The sequence below is a fragment of the Salmo trutta genome, chromosome 40 (genome assembly GCF_901001165.1).
Source record: "Salmo trutta chromosome 40, fSalTru1.1, whole genome shotgun sequence".
NCBI lineage: Eukaryota > Metazoa > Chordata > Actinopteri > Salmoniformes > Salmonidae > Salmo > Salmo trutta.
The window spans coordinates 1099026-1116421 of NC_042996.1; the positions used below are offsets into that span (position 1 = coordinate 1099026).

At 45.2% G+C, this 17396-nt stretch overlaps 2 protein-coding genes across 10 annotated transcripts in view; one reads left to right on the forward strand and one right to left on the reverse strand.

Moving 5' to 3' along the window:
- The window catches only part of LOC115180596 (neuron navigator 3), a 365512-nt gene that overhangs the window by 135316 nt on the left and 212800 nt on the right, over positions 1–17396 (reverse strand). For all 9 annotated transcript variants that reach the window (XM_029742805.1, XM_029742797.1, XM_029742801.1 and 6 more), the window contains exon 5: positions 13122–13296. In XM_029742805.1, the coding sequence (XP_029598665.1) occupies positions 13122–13296 (175 nt within the window). The remainder of the gene's footprint in view (positions 1–13121; positions 13297–17396) is intronic.
- LOC115180599 (chymotrypsin B) lies at positions 568–2105 on the forward strand. Its single transcript, XM_029742813.1, has 3 exons — positions 568–648; positions 944–1212; positions 1434–2105. Exons 1-3 carry the CDS (start codon positions 597–599, stop codon positions 1908–1910), a joined length of 798 nt encoding a protein of 265 aa, XP_029598673.1. The 5' UTR covers positions 568–596; the 3' UTR covers positions 1911–2105.

Genomic DNA, 17396 nt, shown 5'->3' on the forward strand with positions numbered 1-17396 from the left:
TTCCACATACTATATGTAATGGTTTATCTTACAAAGTGTTCAAACTGCTTCCTATGACTCAATGAACCATGGGAGATGTACTATAAGATGCGAGGGAGGAGAGGTCTTTCTTGCACTAACACTCACACTTGTCATTTTCTTACTAGCACTGACTTTGCTGATAGCTTCTTTATTGAGGAAATTGTGCTTACTATGACTGTGATATGTGGTTGTCTTACCTAGCTATTTTAAGATGAATGCACTAACTGCAAGTCGCTCTGGATAAGACTAAAATGTCATTGTAATAGGGTTGAGTGGAAAAGGGGCCTCTCCCTCTGTGATGGTAAGAGGCTGTTTGGAGCACAGTTTCCGAGAGCACTGAAGGTCATGTTTCGATAACTGCTCTAACCCTCCTGTTACATGGCTGAGAACAGTCTGATCGCCCAGCGTCGATAAGCAGCTGGATACATCATCCCCCTCCTTGAGGTTAATATTCTACCATGGTTACCCTCAACTTTCGAGTGAGGTGGACACACCACGATCTCCCATTGGTTATAGACAGGTGGGGTTTGGGAATAAATAGGGTCCCCGGTCCACTAGACTGTCACATTCTCACAATGGCTTTCCTCTGGTTCGTGTCTTGTCTCGCCTTCGTCAGCGCCGCCTACGGTGAGTATTCACACCTTCTCTTTACCTACAGTGTTACCTCCTTGATTTAACCCTTAACCCTTGTTTTAATGCTAAGAGTGTAAAAGTAAGTTGTGGAGTTCCTCAAGGCTCTGTCTTGGACCACTACTGTTCTCATTATGTGCTACTGCTACACTGCTAGCACTTGGTGATGTTATTTGGAAACACTTCCGTACGTTGGATGCCCATGGTTGAGTATGTTGCATTAAACAAATAATTTACTGTTGTTATAAAACATGACGAGCTAAGTGTTTACTAAATGTTCTCATGTAACCAGGCTGCGGCATCCCCGCCATCAAGCCTGAGGTGTCTGGCTATGCCCGCATCGTTAATGGTGAGGAGGCTGTGCCCCACTCCTGGCCCTGGCAGGTATCTCTGCAGCAGACCAGCGGCTTCCACTTCTGTGGGGGATCCCTGATCAACGAGAACTGGGTGGTCACCGCCGCTCACTGCAACGTCGCTACCTACCACCGCGTGATCATTGGAGAGCACAAGAAAGGCAGCGGCAACAACGCTGAGGACATCCAGATCCTGAAGCCCGCTAAGGTACAGCACAATCACACATCCTCCTCTATAGCTCTGGGTAGAAGTTCCCCTCAGGCGCTGATCTAGGATCAGCCTATCCCCCGCCAGCTCAGCTGATCCGATCAGTGTCTCTGAGCAATGTCGTCCTGTAGTCCTACCTGAACTCTCCATTTGATAAAGGTTTCAGTTCTAACCGTCCCTTCTCTCCCACAACCCACCACACCCCTTCTCCTCACCCACAGGTGTTCACCCACCCCAAGTGGAACCCCAGTACCATCAACAACGATATCTCCCTGATCAAGCTGTCCACCCCTGCTGTCCTGAACACCAACGTGTCCCCTGTGTGCCTGGCTGAGACCGCCGACGTCTTCGCACCTGGCATGACCTGTGTGACCACCGGCTGGGGTCTGCTGCGCTACAACGCTCTCAACACCCCCAACGAGCTGCAGCAGGCTGCTCTGCCCCTGCTGTCCAATGAGCAGTGCAAGACGCACTGGGGGAGCAACATCTCCGATGTCATGATCTGTGCCGGTGGTGCTGGTGCTACCTCCTGCATGGGTGACTCCGGTGGCCCCCTGGTCTGTGAGAAGGACAACGTCTGGACCCTGGTCGGTATTGTGTCCTGGGGCAGCAGCCGTTGCTCCACCACTACCCCCGCTGTGTACGCCCGCGTCACCGAGCTCCGTTCCTGGGTGGACCAGACCCTGGCCGCCAACTAAGAGCCATGCTGCAGCTTCCCTGTCCATATTGCTATGTAATTTTATGCATTGTTATGTCATACTATGTATTGCTATGTCATTTCATATATTACTATGTAATGTACAACACCTAAGCATTAGCTACCAAGACTGAGAGTGCCACCCATTGGTCTGAACTGAACATGACATTCAATAAACATACTTGAACATAAAAAATATGCTTCTGTAGTAATTGTATGATTACAACGTAATATTTTATTACACGAGAGAAACTTAATGTAAAGTGTTACCACAGTTTACTACTGACTGAATCTACTGCTAGTGTTAGGGGTCTCAAATGGTTGAGCTATTGGGGAACTGTGGGGAGGATCTTGGAGGGATCGGGTTCACGTTTTTTGGCCTAGTGGGAGATCTGTCAACGTGCCCTTGAGCAGGGCATTGACCCTGGATGCTTCTGTGTGTCGCTCTGAATGGGAGTCTGTTGTATGACTGGTATGATGTAGTTGTTGAGCGGCTTCACTGCAAGTATATTGTATGTTTCGGATATTCAATAAAAAAAATTATAATAAATACAAAAAAAGATACAGTAGCACGGAATCATTGACAAAACTTAAAACCAAGTGTATAAGGGCTATTATAAACCGGATATTTTGGATCCGGGATGCTGATTCGCTGAAACAGCATTCCAGCTGTGTGTATATCATCGATATTCCAAGGGTATGATATAAACATACTTGTTGCTGTTCTATCTGAAAGTTTCACGACGCTGTTCTTGATATGCCACAGCAAATGACAAAAGAAAAGAAATAAGCTTCCATTAACGTATGACCTAACCTTGTATCTAGCCTAGCGTTTGGTTTGCAACAGTCACATACAGCAGACACATCACAACATATGCCATTTAGCAAGGCTAATCAGGAAGTGTTCATTCCATCTCTCGCTCTACCTCTCTATCCAAAGTAAAGACACAGACCGTGTCTGAATACCCATATTTGCGTTCTAGTCGGCATTTTGGGTGTGTGAAAATAGAAAGTTTTACTGTATGTGAAATGTAGAAAATTGCTTTAAAACGCCAGGATGTTATACTCATTTTGAGCGAGAGATGGAATGAACACTTCCTGATTAGACTCGTTAAAATGGCATATGTTGTGATGTATCTGCTGTGTGTGACTGTAGAAATTGCTGCACACTATTGAGGAAGAGAATCAGTGCACAGTCACACACATATCTGCCGACACATGCATTAATACACACATGCACGCTCGGACAAAGGCCCAACTCACACTGTCGCTGCACTGACAACCTAGCCTCTGTGAAAAGACAGAAATGCTCATAGCATTACATGTAGTCATTTTGAGACATTACCACAAAAAAACCTCTGAGTCGATTAAAACCTCTACAGGATCGGTGGGTCCCATGCGGGACGTTTGAGCTAACGTAGGCTAATGCGATTAGCATGAGGTTGTAAGTAACAAGAACATTTCCCAGGACATAGACATATCTGATATTGGCAGAAAGCTTACATTCTTGTTAATCTAACTGCACTGTCCAATTTACAGTAGCTATTACAGTGAAAGAATACCATGCTATTGTTTGAGGAAAATACACAGTTATGAACTTGAAAAGTTATTAATAAACCAATTAGGCACATTTGAGCAGTCTTGATACAACATTTTGAACAGAAATGCAATGGTTCATTGGATCAGTCTTAAACTTTGCACATACACTACTGCCATCTAGTGGCCAAAATCTAAATTGTGCCTAGGCTGGAATAATACATTATGACCTTTCTCTTGCATTTCAAAGATGATGGTACAAAAAAAATTATAAAACGCATGGTTTTTTCTTTGTATTATATTTTACCAGATCTAAAGTGTTATATTCTCCTACATTACTTTCACATTTCCACAAACTTCAGTGTTTCCTTTCAAATGGTATCAAGAAAATGCATGTCCTTACTTCAAGTCCTGAGCTACAGGCAGTTAGATTTGGGTATGTCATTTTAGGCCAAAATTGAAAAAAAGGGGTGGATCCTTAAGTTAAATTGCAGACTGAAGCAATAGGCAGCAACTAGCCTCAACTTGACAAAATAGTAAGTACAAACCTAAGCATGCAATAGTACTAAGCATATAGGAAACATTGTTATAACAGAAAGCGGCCATTGAAAACAAACAACAATTGACCCCCTATTGATCTAAGCTAAATACTGACATTACCTGGTAACACTTTCAATGAGGCATACATATAGTGCCTTATAAATGCATTTATAATGCCTTATAATGCACTTGTTAGTGTCTTATACTACTTGGTATATGGCCAGAGAGCATAATGCATTATAGGTTAGCTTCCTATCTCGCTTAACTTGTTAGCATCAGTCATGTCATTAGCTTCTGCTAGCTCGTTAACATCTTCATAGCCAGCTATCTTCCTAGCAAAGTGAGCTAGCTAGACAGCTAAGTTTCGGCATGTGCCTAGCTTTACCAAATATGTTTGTTGCTAACATAACTACCTACAGTAGTCCATGCTTATGTTCCTAGTTCCTTTCAATCAATACAGTAAATGTCAACAAGCACACAATAATCAAACATTTAAATAATAAGATATTTTTTTGTATTTTTTATATTAGCATTAATAAGCTAGGATAAAAGGCTGTTTTGATCAGAGTCTCGCTCTTGTAGAACCAGCCTGATTGCTAAGTTTACAATTTTTTGAGTCTGGAGTCCCAACTCATCAGACTGGTTCCACCAGGATGACATCCTTGAGGTTAATATTCTACCATGGTTATCCTCGACTTTTGGAAGGGGTGGACACACCACAGTCTCTGATTGGTTACAGGTGGATGGGGTTACCCCAACAAACTGCAGCAGGGTGCTGTGCCCCTCCTGTCTGAGGAGGAGTGCAAGAAGCACTGGGGCAACATGATTCACAAAATGATGATCTGTGCCAGTGGCAAAGGTGTTTCCTCCTGCATGGGGGACGCCAGTGGCCCCCTGGTCAGTGAGAAGAACAAGGTGTAGAGCCTGGTCGGTATTGTGTCTTTGGGCAGCAGTGGTGGTTCTACCTCTACCCCCTCTGTGTACACCCGAGTCGCCGAGGTTCGCACCTGGGTGGACATGACCATGATGCTCAAGTAATGCCACAGCCTCCCTATCCAGAATAATATGTACTGCTACGCCATTCTTGGTTATGTATATCTATGCATCAGTGGAGGCTGCTGGGGGGAGGATGGCTCATAATAATGGTCAGAGTGAATGGAATGGCATCAAACGCATAGATGTGTTTGTTGCATTTGATACCATTCCACTGATTCCGCCCCAGACATTACCACGAGCCCGTCCTCCCCATATTAAACAGTATTTTTACTACTTCATGAATTTAAATGCTGTGCACCCTTTGATAGTCAGGAGACCCTTGGGTATGTTGTGGACCACAGGAGGTTGGTGGAGAACGAGCTCGTGGTAATGGCTGGAGCAGAATCAGTGGAATGGTATCAAATACATCAAACACATGGTTTCCTGGTGTTTGTTCCCATTCCATTAGCTCTGTTCCGGCCATTATTATGAGCCGTTCTCCCCTCAACAGCCTCCTGTGGTTGTGGTGGACTGTCAGTCAGTCCAGTGTGAAGCAGGTTATTCATGTCTACAGTATAAGGAAAGAAGGTCTCCTGTACTCTGTAAATCACACATGCAATACTGTAGCCTAATTCCCAAAGCTGACCCACTAAGACTCCTAACAACACCAGAGGGGACTCAGGAAAGCTGACCTCCCTGGCCTTAAACTGTCATCACAAACAAACACACAGGTAGCTGAATAAACAATAGAATTGGTCATCTAGAGTTACTTGATCTTGTCCGACAGTCAGGACATGTCCTCTGTGTATATCTATTTGTTAGTTAGTTAGTTTTGGGCTAGTGGAAGAGATGAGGGCCAATACACCACCCATAAGAGGTGAGTGATACCCAGTCCCAGTGCCAGTTGCATTGGAAAACAAATGAAGACTAGACTGAAAACTTAATGCATGCTGGGTAAATTAGCACACTCAATAATTATCGGAATAAAATAACTGCTGTTTTCAAAGGCAAAATTAGTGCCGTTTTACAGGGCGACAGACGGCATATGCAGATTATCAAAAGCATTTAGATTGCATTTCTGAATATTCTTATAAGATATAAATATTCAGGTGATCTTGATGGTTCACAGGTCACTTCCTCCCAGATGGGGGAGAGACAGGAAAAGTAAGGACAGATGGAAGGAAGTTGGGAGAGAGAGGTTTTGGTGCCACTTGCGATGAGAACGTATTCCATTTTACAGAATAAATAAATAATTTATTAGACATTATTTCTCAGTTGGTTTCATTAGGGCCACTGAAGAGATCTTATCTTAGATTAAAACCGGGCAACACAGAGCCATACCCTTATCAATGCATGGTTGGCCTTCCAACTCTCAATGAAAGTGATAACGATCATTTGATGTAGCGTAGTGCTCCTGTTCAAATGAGTTTTAGTCAAACTGACTGTCTAAGTCGTAACTGTGGACACTCTCTCTCCCTGGTAAATTAACAAGGCTTTGATTTTGAGGAGGTGCCAAGTCATTGTTGGCTACTAATTAACCAAACGTAGCAGGCGTAGAAAAGCACCTGAGCAGAGTCTCCACTTCCGTTTTTAGGGGAAACGGAAGTTAGATTGAAAATTCTGTATCCCTGAAAACCAGAAACATCTGGTTTCTGACAACGCCGTTAAGGGTGGCTACAGATTGACCTCTGAGATACCCATTATGCATGGCTCTTCTTCTGCTGTATGCCACTGAGCTAAAGAAATACCATAGAGCTTCAATGAGCTAGGGAAGTACCACAGAGCTTCAATGAGCTAGGGAAGTACGATAGAGCTTCAATGAGCTAGGGAAGTACCATAGAGCTTCAATGAGCTAGGGAAGTACCATAGAGCTTCAATGAGCTAGGGAAGTACGATAGAGCTTCAATGAGCTAGGGAAGTACCATAGAGCATCAATGAGCTAGGGAAGTACCATAGAGCTTCAATGAGCTAGGGAAGTACCATAGAGCTTCAATGAGCTAGGGAAGTACCATAGAGCTTCAATGAGCTAGGGAAGTTCCATAGAGCTTCAATGAGCTAGGGAAGTACCATAGAGCATCAATGAGCTAGGGAAGTTCCATAGAGCTTCAAAAACCCACACAGGGCAATTTCCCATTATATCTAGCTGAGAGACCTGTTCATATGATTGTGCTAATGGAAGGTGCATGTATGCCATCTGACAGAGACGTAATAAAACCCCCATAACCAACGATGCACCCCACTCACTCCTCTATCCTCTCTCCTCCCAGAATCCTTTGTGCGAGGGGTAAAGTAAATGGTCGGTTCACGTAAGGCAGACAGCCGCGGTGCCATGATTAATAGAAGCCATCATTCCCAGAGGATGAAGCCGCAACGTGGGCGCAACAGCTCTGCTCAAACCTTTCTCATCTTTTAACATGAACGTGCGTTGGATCTTTTCCCATTTTCTCCCTAAGTTTCATATTTCAGCTGGCCCTATTGTGAATAGGCATTAGTGTCAGGTTAACGGATGGGGTTTAAAGTTAGAGAGGGTCACAGGGCTAGATCACTAGCTACTGGTCTGTGGAAATGGTAGAAAGAGCTGGCGCTACACTAGCCTACAGTGCATTGAAATTGTACAGCAGCACGTGTTTCACTGAATTCAACTGACAGGGGACTGCACAGCACATGTTTCCCTGTGGCCCAATGCATCCCCTATAAAGTCTACTGGAACATAAAAGCCACAGTATATTCCTACCCTCTAGCGTTTATCTCAACCACGACCTTTAAGATATTTCCATGTGGAGAAAACATATGAGGTAAAGATACGCTGTACAATATGTCAGGTCACATTGATTAGGACGTACATCACCGAGCGCAATCTAATGAACTGCGACAACGGCCTTGCACATAGCATATGAGAGCTATATTGGAGAGGCATCGATGTCCTATTAGATATGAGCTATGGTTATCTATTCACTTTGCCTCAACAGTGTCACAATTCTGAGGTCAGCCAATAGCTAATCCCTCCATGATCCACAACGGCAGATTCCTCTGTTGACAGTAGGTATGAAGATGTCCTCCGACGGTGACACACCCACACACGCCCTTTTAAACGAGGCTAAATCAGGGAGTGGGAATTTTATCTCTCGCTCTACCTCTCAAGGTAAAGACACACACACGCCTGCCTAGCACATTTACACAATCCCTTACCACATTGATAACTTCAGCTCTATCAATTGCTGTATACAGCTCATCTAAAGCTCAACGGATAGTCTAGACGGAACTGTCAATATAGTGATGAACTGAAGCCTGTGTGAAAAGACAGGAATGCTCATAGCATTACATATAGAAACATTGAAACACGACCGCTCAGAAACCTCAGAGTGGATTCACTTACAGTCTATAGAGTAGATTCACTTACAGACTATAGAGTGGATTCACTTACAGTCTATAGAGTAGATTCACTTACAGACTATAGAGTGGATTCACTTACAGACTATAGAGTGGATTCACTTACAGTCTATAGAGTAGATTCACTTACAGACTATATAGTGGATTCACTTACAGTCTATAGAGTAGATTCACTTACAGACTATAGAGTGGATTCACTTACAGACTATAGAGTGGATTCACTTACAGACTATAGAGTAGATTCACTTACAGACTATAGAGTGGATTCACTTACAGACTATAGAGTGGATTCACTTACAGACTATAGAGTGGATTCACTTACAGACTATAGAGTGGATTCACTTACAGACTATAGAGTGGATTCACTTACAGACTATAGAGTGGATTCACTTACAGACTATAGAGTGGATTCACTTACAGACTATAGAGTGGATTCACTTACAGACTATAGAGTGGATTCACTTACAGACTATAGAGTGGATTCACTTACAGACTATAGAGTAGATTCACTTACAGACTATAGAGTGGATTCACTTACAGACTATAGAGTAGATTCACTTACAGACTATAGAGTGGATTCACTTACAGACTATAGAGTGGATTCACTTACAGACTATAGAGTAGATTCACTTACAGACTATAGAGTGGATTCACTTACAGACTATAGAGTGGATTCACTTACAGACTATATAGTGGATTCACTTACAGACTATAGAGTGGATTCACTTACAGACTATAGAGTAGATTCACTTACAGACTATATAGTGGATTCACTTACAGACTATAGAGTAGCTTCACTTACAGACTATAGAGTAGATTCACTTACAGACTATAGAGTGGATTCACTTACAGACTATAGAGTGGATTCACTTACAGACTATAGAGTGGATTCACTTACAGACTATATAGTGGATTCACTTACAGACTATAGAGTAGCTTCACTTACAGACTATAGAGTAGATTCACTTACAGACTATAGAGTGGATTCACTTACAGACTATATAGTGGATTCACTTACAGACTATAGAGTGGATTCACTTACAGACTATAGAGTGGATTCACTTACAGACTATATAGTGGATTCACTTACAGACTATAGAGTAGCTTCACTTACAGACTATAGAGTGGATTCACTTACAGACTATAGAGTGGATTCACTTACAGACTATATAGTGGATTCACTTACAGACTATAGAGTAGCTTCACTTACAGTCTATAGAGTGGATTCACTTACAGACTATAGAGTGGATTCACTTACAGACTATAGAGTGGATTCACTTACAGTCTATAGAGTGGATTCACTTTCAGTCTATAGAGTAGATTCACTTACAGACTATAGAGTAGATTCACTTACAGACTATAGAGTGGATTCACTTACAGACTATAGAGTGGATTCACTTACAGACTATAGAGTGGATTCACTTACAGACTATAGAGTGGATTCACTTACAGACTATAGAGTGGATTCACTTACAGACACGACATACAGAAACATCTCCACAAGCAGCAACTCATAGTTCCCTTTCAACCAACTTCACAAAATAACACATCAAAACGTATGCAGGCAATAATACTAAGCATAGACGTGAAACTAGTTTGAATAAAGGCAGTCAATTACCAGTTCATGATGACATCAACACAGTCTCCTAATCCAACTACAGTAGCACGCTTGGCTTTAAATCAATACAGAGAGCCAACAGGCACCGACACTCTACTCAGTACAGTACCTAGAGGGGTCTGGTTTGGCTTTCCCATAGAGCAGAAGACTCTTTCTCTCCCGGGGCTTGGCAGTGGGCAGGCGCGAGCGCGAGACAAGGGGGTCAACTTGTTCACCATGGGACATGATGAGTTAAGTGGGAGGGATCGCAGATGCTGCCCCACTACCTTCTACAGTTCCAGCCCCAGAGGCTCCTGGATGTCGCGGGCCACCAATGGGGAGTTTCCCCCCAACATAGACGCACGCACGCACGCACATACAGAGCACTTGGCCTGCTCACATTTACAGTTGCAGCACTGGCTTTCTATAGCCAGCACCTGCTGCTGGAGCCCTGATCGGCCTCACTGGTGTCTGGGGGGGAGAGAGGAGGACGTGTGTGTGTGTGTGTGTGTGTGTGTGTGTGTGTGTGTGTGTGTGTGTGTGTGTGTGTGTGTGTGTGTGTGATTAAGTGAGTGAAAGATAATTGATAATTGCTTTATAAAAAGCAACACTGCATTGTTCGGTGGATCAGACTACATTGTCCTAGATTGTATTTTTGGTCAAGAGATCCAGACAGGGCTGGTCACGTCTGTGAAATCAAACAATGCTGTACACAGGATGACGTTTATTGGGATGAGTCTTGTCCTTGATGCAAAACTTCTGCTAGATGGGGTAGCTGCAAAGTCAAAATTGGCTATACTGTAAAAATGCATGAAAACAAAAATGTGATTTTTAGTCTTCGATTAAGGTTAGGGTTAGGCATTAGGGTTAGCAGTGTGGTTAGGGTTAGGGTTAGGAATTAGGGTTAGCAGTGTGGTTAAAGTTAGGGTTAGCAGTGTGCTTAAGGTTAGGGTTAGACATTAGGGTTAGCAGTGTGCTTAAGGTTAGGGTTAGGTATTAGGGTTAGCAGTGTGGTTAGGGTTAGGGTTAGGCATTAGGGTTAGCAGTGTGGTTAAGGTTAGGGTTAGGCATTAGGGTTAGCAGTGTGGTTAGGGTTAGGGTTAGGCATTAGGGTTAGCAGTGTGGTTAGGGTTAGGCATTAGGGTTAGCAGTGTGCTTAAGGTTAGGGTTAGGCATTAGGGTTAGCAGTGTGCTTAAGGGTAGGGTTAGGAGTGTGCTTAAGGTTAGGGTTAAGGTTAGGTTCAATGACATTGTGGCTGTTCCAACTAGTGTCCACTCTGCAGAGCTGCCTTCAGTACAAGATTCATGATGAAAAATGCTAACCTGCATGTCATACGGGCAGAGAGGTAAATGCTTACTCAGAGTATATTTCACTTGAAACACTTTACAGCTCAAGCTAATTGGCTAATGTAACATGCCCTCATATTCCCCTACAGTTGAATACCTAAACATCCTTCTTGTGTCGGTTCTGAACTATTTATGACAGACTGATAAATCATCCTGGTTTGGGTCAGAGTTTTGACACACACATACACACACATGCACACGCACACACACACACACACACACCGTATCTGGTTCTCCATTAAAACCACCACCACACTGACCACTTCTCTACTGGGAGAACAATGGCTTCCTGTAGCAGTGATGGGCTGTGGAGCATCACCTCTCGTGGGGTGTTGATTTAATAATCGCCCCCAGGGGAATGAGACGTTACTGGGCCTGGCAGACCTTGAGGAAACCCTGGCAGATCCTGGGTGTTGTTGGAAGCCAGCCCCATACATTTAACTATCCCTCTGGTTCCTGGCTCCTTATGGCCTCCTGGCCTACTTCTGCTGTGTGACATCACCCAGGCCCGGCTTGTGGGACTGGGCGATCCTGCCATGGCGGTGGTAGTCTCGCTGGAATGCCAGCGTCGGCCTTGTACCAGGCCGGCAGGGGTATCGGACCCGCACCTGTCGCTTGTTGCTGCCTCTGACTTGGAGAGGTCCCAGGGAGCTGAGGCCCGAGAGGGAGGAATGAGGGGCAGCTGTGCCTCTCTGTGCACCCCTCCCACCCACAGCCATGCTAAAACCCCTAGACTCAGTTATTCAGTTATAGCCTCTCAAACTCTGCCCCTCCTTGCCTCTCTCCCTCCCTAGCGTTCCCCAGTCCTGACAGTGACCAGAGGATCAACACCGGGTACCTCAGAATACATCCGTACACCAGCAGCAGGCCAGACCAGGGCCTGGTTGGGATGTTGGGAGGTGTAACCTGAGCTCGCCAGGGGAATCCCACCCATGTGTGGTACTTTAAACCTCTCTTTAGATGCTTCTCTCAGGCTGGGCTGTCTATTTACATCACATGGGCCTGGATCCCTTCCTGTTTTTATTGCTTAGTGGGCAGCGGCAGTGTCCACTTTCTGTCTACTTCTGCAAAGTGTTGAAATGTTCCTCTGTTAGCTCCTATCTGTTTATTAAATGGTAAAATGTCTGTCTAAACTACTGGCACACAGCTCGGACACCTATGCATACCCCACAAGACAGGCCACAAGAGGTCTCTTCACAGTCCCCAAGTCCAGAACAGACTATAGGAGGCACAGTACTACATAGAGCCATGACTACATGGAACTCTATTCCAGTGAAATTTGCAGTAAAATTTGATTTAAAAAACACCTTACGGAACAGCGGGGACTGTGAAGCAACACAAACATAGGCACAGACACATGAATACACACACGATAACATACGCACTATGCACACACATACACATGGATTTAGTACTGTAGATATGTGGTAGTGGTGGAGCAGGGGCCTGAGGGCACACAGTGTGTTGTGAAGTCTGTGAATGTATTGTAATGTTTTTAAAATTGTATAAACTGCCTTAATTTTGCTGGACCCCAGGAAGGGTAGCTCCTGCCTTGGCAGCAGCTAATGGGGATCCATAATAAATACAAATGGTGTGGCAGTACATAGCAGGGACCTGTTTGGACAAGACAAGCTCAATTTGAACCATACACCAAAGTAAAAATATCCCAAGATCAAATGTGTTCAGAAACAAAATAACAAACCAGCATAGTGGCTGCAAATGTGACTAGAAAACCATTAGTAAGGAAAATGCAAAACTGACCCAAAATGTAGCATCTAGCGCCAACTTCACACGACGCCATTGAGATGTGAGGACAACTGAGCCTACCTGGACTGCATCTCTGGTTGCGTTTTGAGGGGGCTGGCCGGCGCCGCCCCGGTGGTCTGGTGTGTAAGCTCTACCAGAGACTGGTAGTACTGCTGCTGCTGTTGCTGCTGCTGCTTGTAGCGAGACAGGATGAAGAACAGTCCAAGGATGGTCTTTAGATTCCCATTCCGGATCTCTGACGAGTAGACAGGGGAACAGAGCACATCATTATCAGGAATGTGGGTTCAAATCTCGCTGCTGCCAACCATACAGAAATGTATGTACGCAGTACTATAATTGGTTTGGATAAAAGCGCCAGCTAGCTAAATTACATATATTACCGCCCTGTGTGATCCCTGGCTTGGCTCAGAGAAGACACAAACACACATCTGACAAGGGAAGTGAGTGTCTAGTGTTGTTTTAGTCTCAACATGAGGAAGTGAGACTGAAATAGTGAGTCAGGTACAGTGTGCTATTACTAATGGAACAAGTGGCTAATTTAATATTGATATTTTGATATTGACTATTTCACAGTTATTGCACTAGGGATTCACCTAAGACCACTGGCTGAGTGACTTCGTCCTCGTGAGAAATGGGTTCTGACTAGGTTGCACATTCACTCTAAACTTACTCTAAAATGCTATTAAAGTTCACTTCTCCCTGCAAAACAAAGGGAGCCTATCAACTGTGATATGATTCATCTGAAATCCAGGAATGAAAATGTATCTCTCGCTCAGCCCCCGTCATCGGAGCGCTAACGCATCCACTTGTGAAATGGCTTTTCATATCAGAATAGCTGACACAGACGCTGTTTGAAAGATTTCAACAGCTGACACAGCAGTTTACGTAAGGGGGCTCAACTTTCTTGGCCTGTTGTTTGCCGGTTACAAAAAGTTGGAAAGATTAATCTTTACGTTTTCGATTTCAAACTCCAGGAAGCAGTCATTTCTATTGTTACAGTGCAGCAGTCCAAACGGGCAGTATTCACTTGAAGAACGAAAACGTCCCACATTCATTCGGCAAAGCAATTTGTCACTGGCCACAGAATAATTGGAGATTTACAGTGTAGAACACAATAGCAAAACAGAAATACAGGGCCTTTGAGGTTACTATTTGAAACATGAAGGGCCAGTTTCCCGGAATAAAAAACATGCTGAATGGAGAATCTCCATTGAAAGTGTTTACTAGTCCAGGACTAGGCTTAATCTGGTTCAAGGAAAACCATCCTAAAGAGTATGAGAAAGAAGCAGTTGACCATGTGAACATCTATTCATACTGTAAATACAGACATTTGATATCAATGTGACCAGTTGTCTCCTTGTGCTTCATTTGGATGTGGAACAAATTCATTAAACACAGATATCGCAGCAGGGTTGTCATTTAGAGAAAAACAAAACAGCTGCGATTCTGAGGAAAATGGAACTGAACTTGATCCAGATATTGGGTAACGGAGGGAGGTCAACCATGATAGGGTTTCCTCTAACGTCAGCCTGCTCTTTCTATTCAGCCTGCTTCCAGAGACCCTCTCCCTCAGAATTATCCAATTATGGTTAGTTATGCTAAGCTCCATTGGCCCCACCATACAGGAGCACATGTCTTATGCCCAGTTTCAAAGCAACGTGGGCTAAGTGCTGTCAGCACTTTGGTGCCAGTCCTCCTTGGGCCACGGTCAGAGTATATGGGCCCCGCTTCGAGGGACTTTTAAGTGGTTAACGTGGTTTCATTTAACCTTTTGTCTTTTTTGGGGGCGGATTTTACGAGCCACAAAGGACTTCGGAGGAGGTAGATGGAGGGTTCTGCTAGGCCTGAATGGTACAGGAAAAGTATTGAGGAAAAATGGGACTGCTGAACTGCTCCCACCCAATTAATCTTTCCTGGATTTAATCCCCAGACGCGGGCCGATTTAGCCTTGGCCTCTTTCAATAACATTTGACCCTAACGACCAAGGCTGCGAACTTTGACTGTAGAGAAAGAGGAAGTTATACATTTCCCTTTCAAAAGTGACATGATCTGAGGTCTCTACATTCTCTTCCCCTTTCAGCTACTCTGTTCCCCAACCAGCTGACAAATTGAATGTTGGGGATCAGGAGAGTGAGTATGGGTGTCCTCACTGACCCAGCAAGGAGAGGCGGTTAAGTGCGAACCAGGCTAGGAAAAACAGGCCTATTCCAACAGGCATCTGTGCCCACAGAGATCAAGGAGTAAGTTTGGGCTCGTGTCACAGTCGTCACAGTGGGAGCAGGGCCCTGCCGTCCAGCTGGTTCTCCCTCACTGTACAGACCCTGCCACCACTTAACAACCTGCCACAGATGACCCCTCGCTGTACATGGCTATGAACTGCAGGAAGGACACTTTTAGAGGTTCACACCTGCTTTTAAAAGGTTTGGTTTAGACTAGAGCGAGTGACCCTTGAATAGATCTCAGCAGGCACGGATTAACCTATCTGCGGGTTAACTGGTGGAACTGAAAAGCGGGTGTTGAATACCCTGGCAGAACAAAAGAGTGCTGGACATTGAATGGTTGTTGTACCGTTTGTTGGCTGTTTTCTAGCATTGAACAGAAAATGAGGAAGTCCAGTTTTATTATGCTATGTATTAAGTCTTTGTTTGCTTGCTATGAAGTTATATCAGGGGTGTTTCCGGGACTTTGACGCATGCGACAAACAAGATCATTAAATCTGGCACATCTGAGGCTGAGGTCGCCCACAAGACGCCTTTCTGGAGTTTTTTTCCTAGAAGATTATTAGATTGTTTTCTTGGAAAAATCCTATACCCTCCAAGTACATCAAACGCCCCGTTTCTTTTCAAACGCCACGCCTCGTAAAAACTAAGCACAAGCGTATGGAGGCCTCAAAAGTCTGCAGAACCCACAGCTAATTCAATGAAGCATAGTCCTCACTAGCTTAGGGGTATATGGAATGACTGGCCCACTCCTCATATACATGGTCCAAGGGGACAGAGACCCTTGTCTGGCCCACTCCTTATACACATGGTCCAGGGGGACAGAGACCCACACCTGGCCCACTCCTCATACACATGGCCCAGTGGGACAGAGACCCACACCTGGCCCACTCCTCATACACATGGCCCAGGGGGACAGAAACCCACGCCTGGCCCACTCATACACATGGCCCAGGGAGACAGAGACTCATGCCTGGCCCACTCCTCATACACATGGCCCAGAGAGACAGAGCCCCACGCCTGGCCCACTCCTCATACACATGGGCCAGGGGGACAGAGACCCACGCCTGGCCCACTCCTCATAACATGGTCCAGGGGGACAGAGATCCACACCTGGCCCACTCCTCCATACACATGGCCCAGGGGGACAGAGACCCACGCCTGGCCCACTCCTCATACACATGCCCCAGGGGGACAAAGACCCACGCCTGGCCCACTCCTCATACACATGGCCCAGGGGGACAGAGACCCACACCTGGCCCACTCCTCATAACATGGTCCAGGGGGACAGAGATCCACACCTGGCCCACTCCTCCATACACATGGCCCAGGGGGACAGAGACCCACACCTGGCCCACTCCTCATAACATGGTCCAGGGGGACAGAGATCCACACCTGGCCCACTCCTCCATACACATGGCCCAGGGGGACAGAGACCCACGCCTGGCCCACTCCTCATACACATGCCCCAGGGGGACAAAGACCCACGCCTGGCCCACTCCTCATACACATGCCCCAGGGGGACAAAGACCCACGCCTGGCCCACTCCTCATACACATGGCCCAGGGGGACAGAGACCCACGGCCATAAAAAAGTGATGCAAAGTGACCAAGAACAAGGCTACAGAGCAGAGTAACCCAATAGCCTGTATATTTAGGTACCCTCTTCAATTCCAGACTGGCAAAGTCACTTTGCTGTTTTTAGGGGAACAGAATTTAGAGTAGCCGGTCAGAGTATTGGGACGGCTATTTCGGCTGTTCCGATAGGTCAAGGGCATCGTCACCTCCCCAAACTTTAGAGGGGAGTTAAACTGACGGGTCCAGGACAACAAACACTGGTCTTAAATAACGGTTGGCTAGTTACTGTGGGGCTACTTCAGACATGTTAACACCCATAGGAGTAGGGCTGTATATCTGATTAATAGCAGCTTGTAGGAGGAGAGTAACCTCAAATGGGCCATTCATAAACCGTGCGTAGTTAGGCTGACCGATCCTGCTATAACTCTCAACGACACACTAACTTCCTTCCATCCTGTGGTAAATACGTCTTCTAGATCAGGATTTCTTAAACTTTTTCAGCTCGAGACCCAAATGATAAATTCACCGTCCTTCCGTGA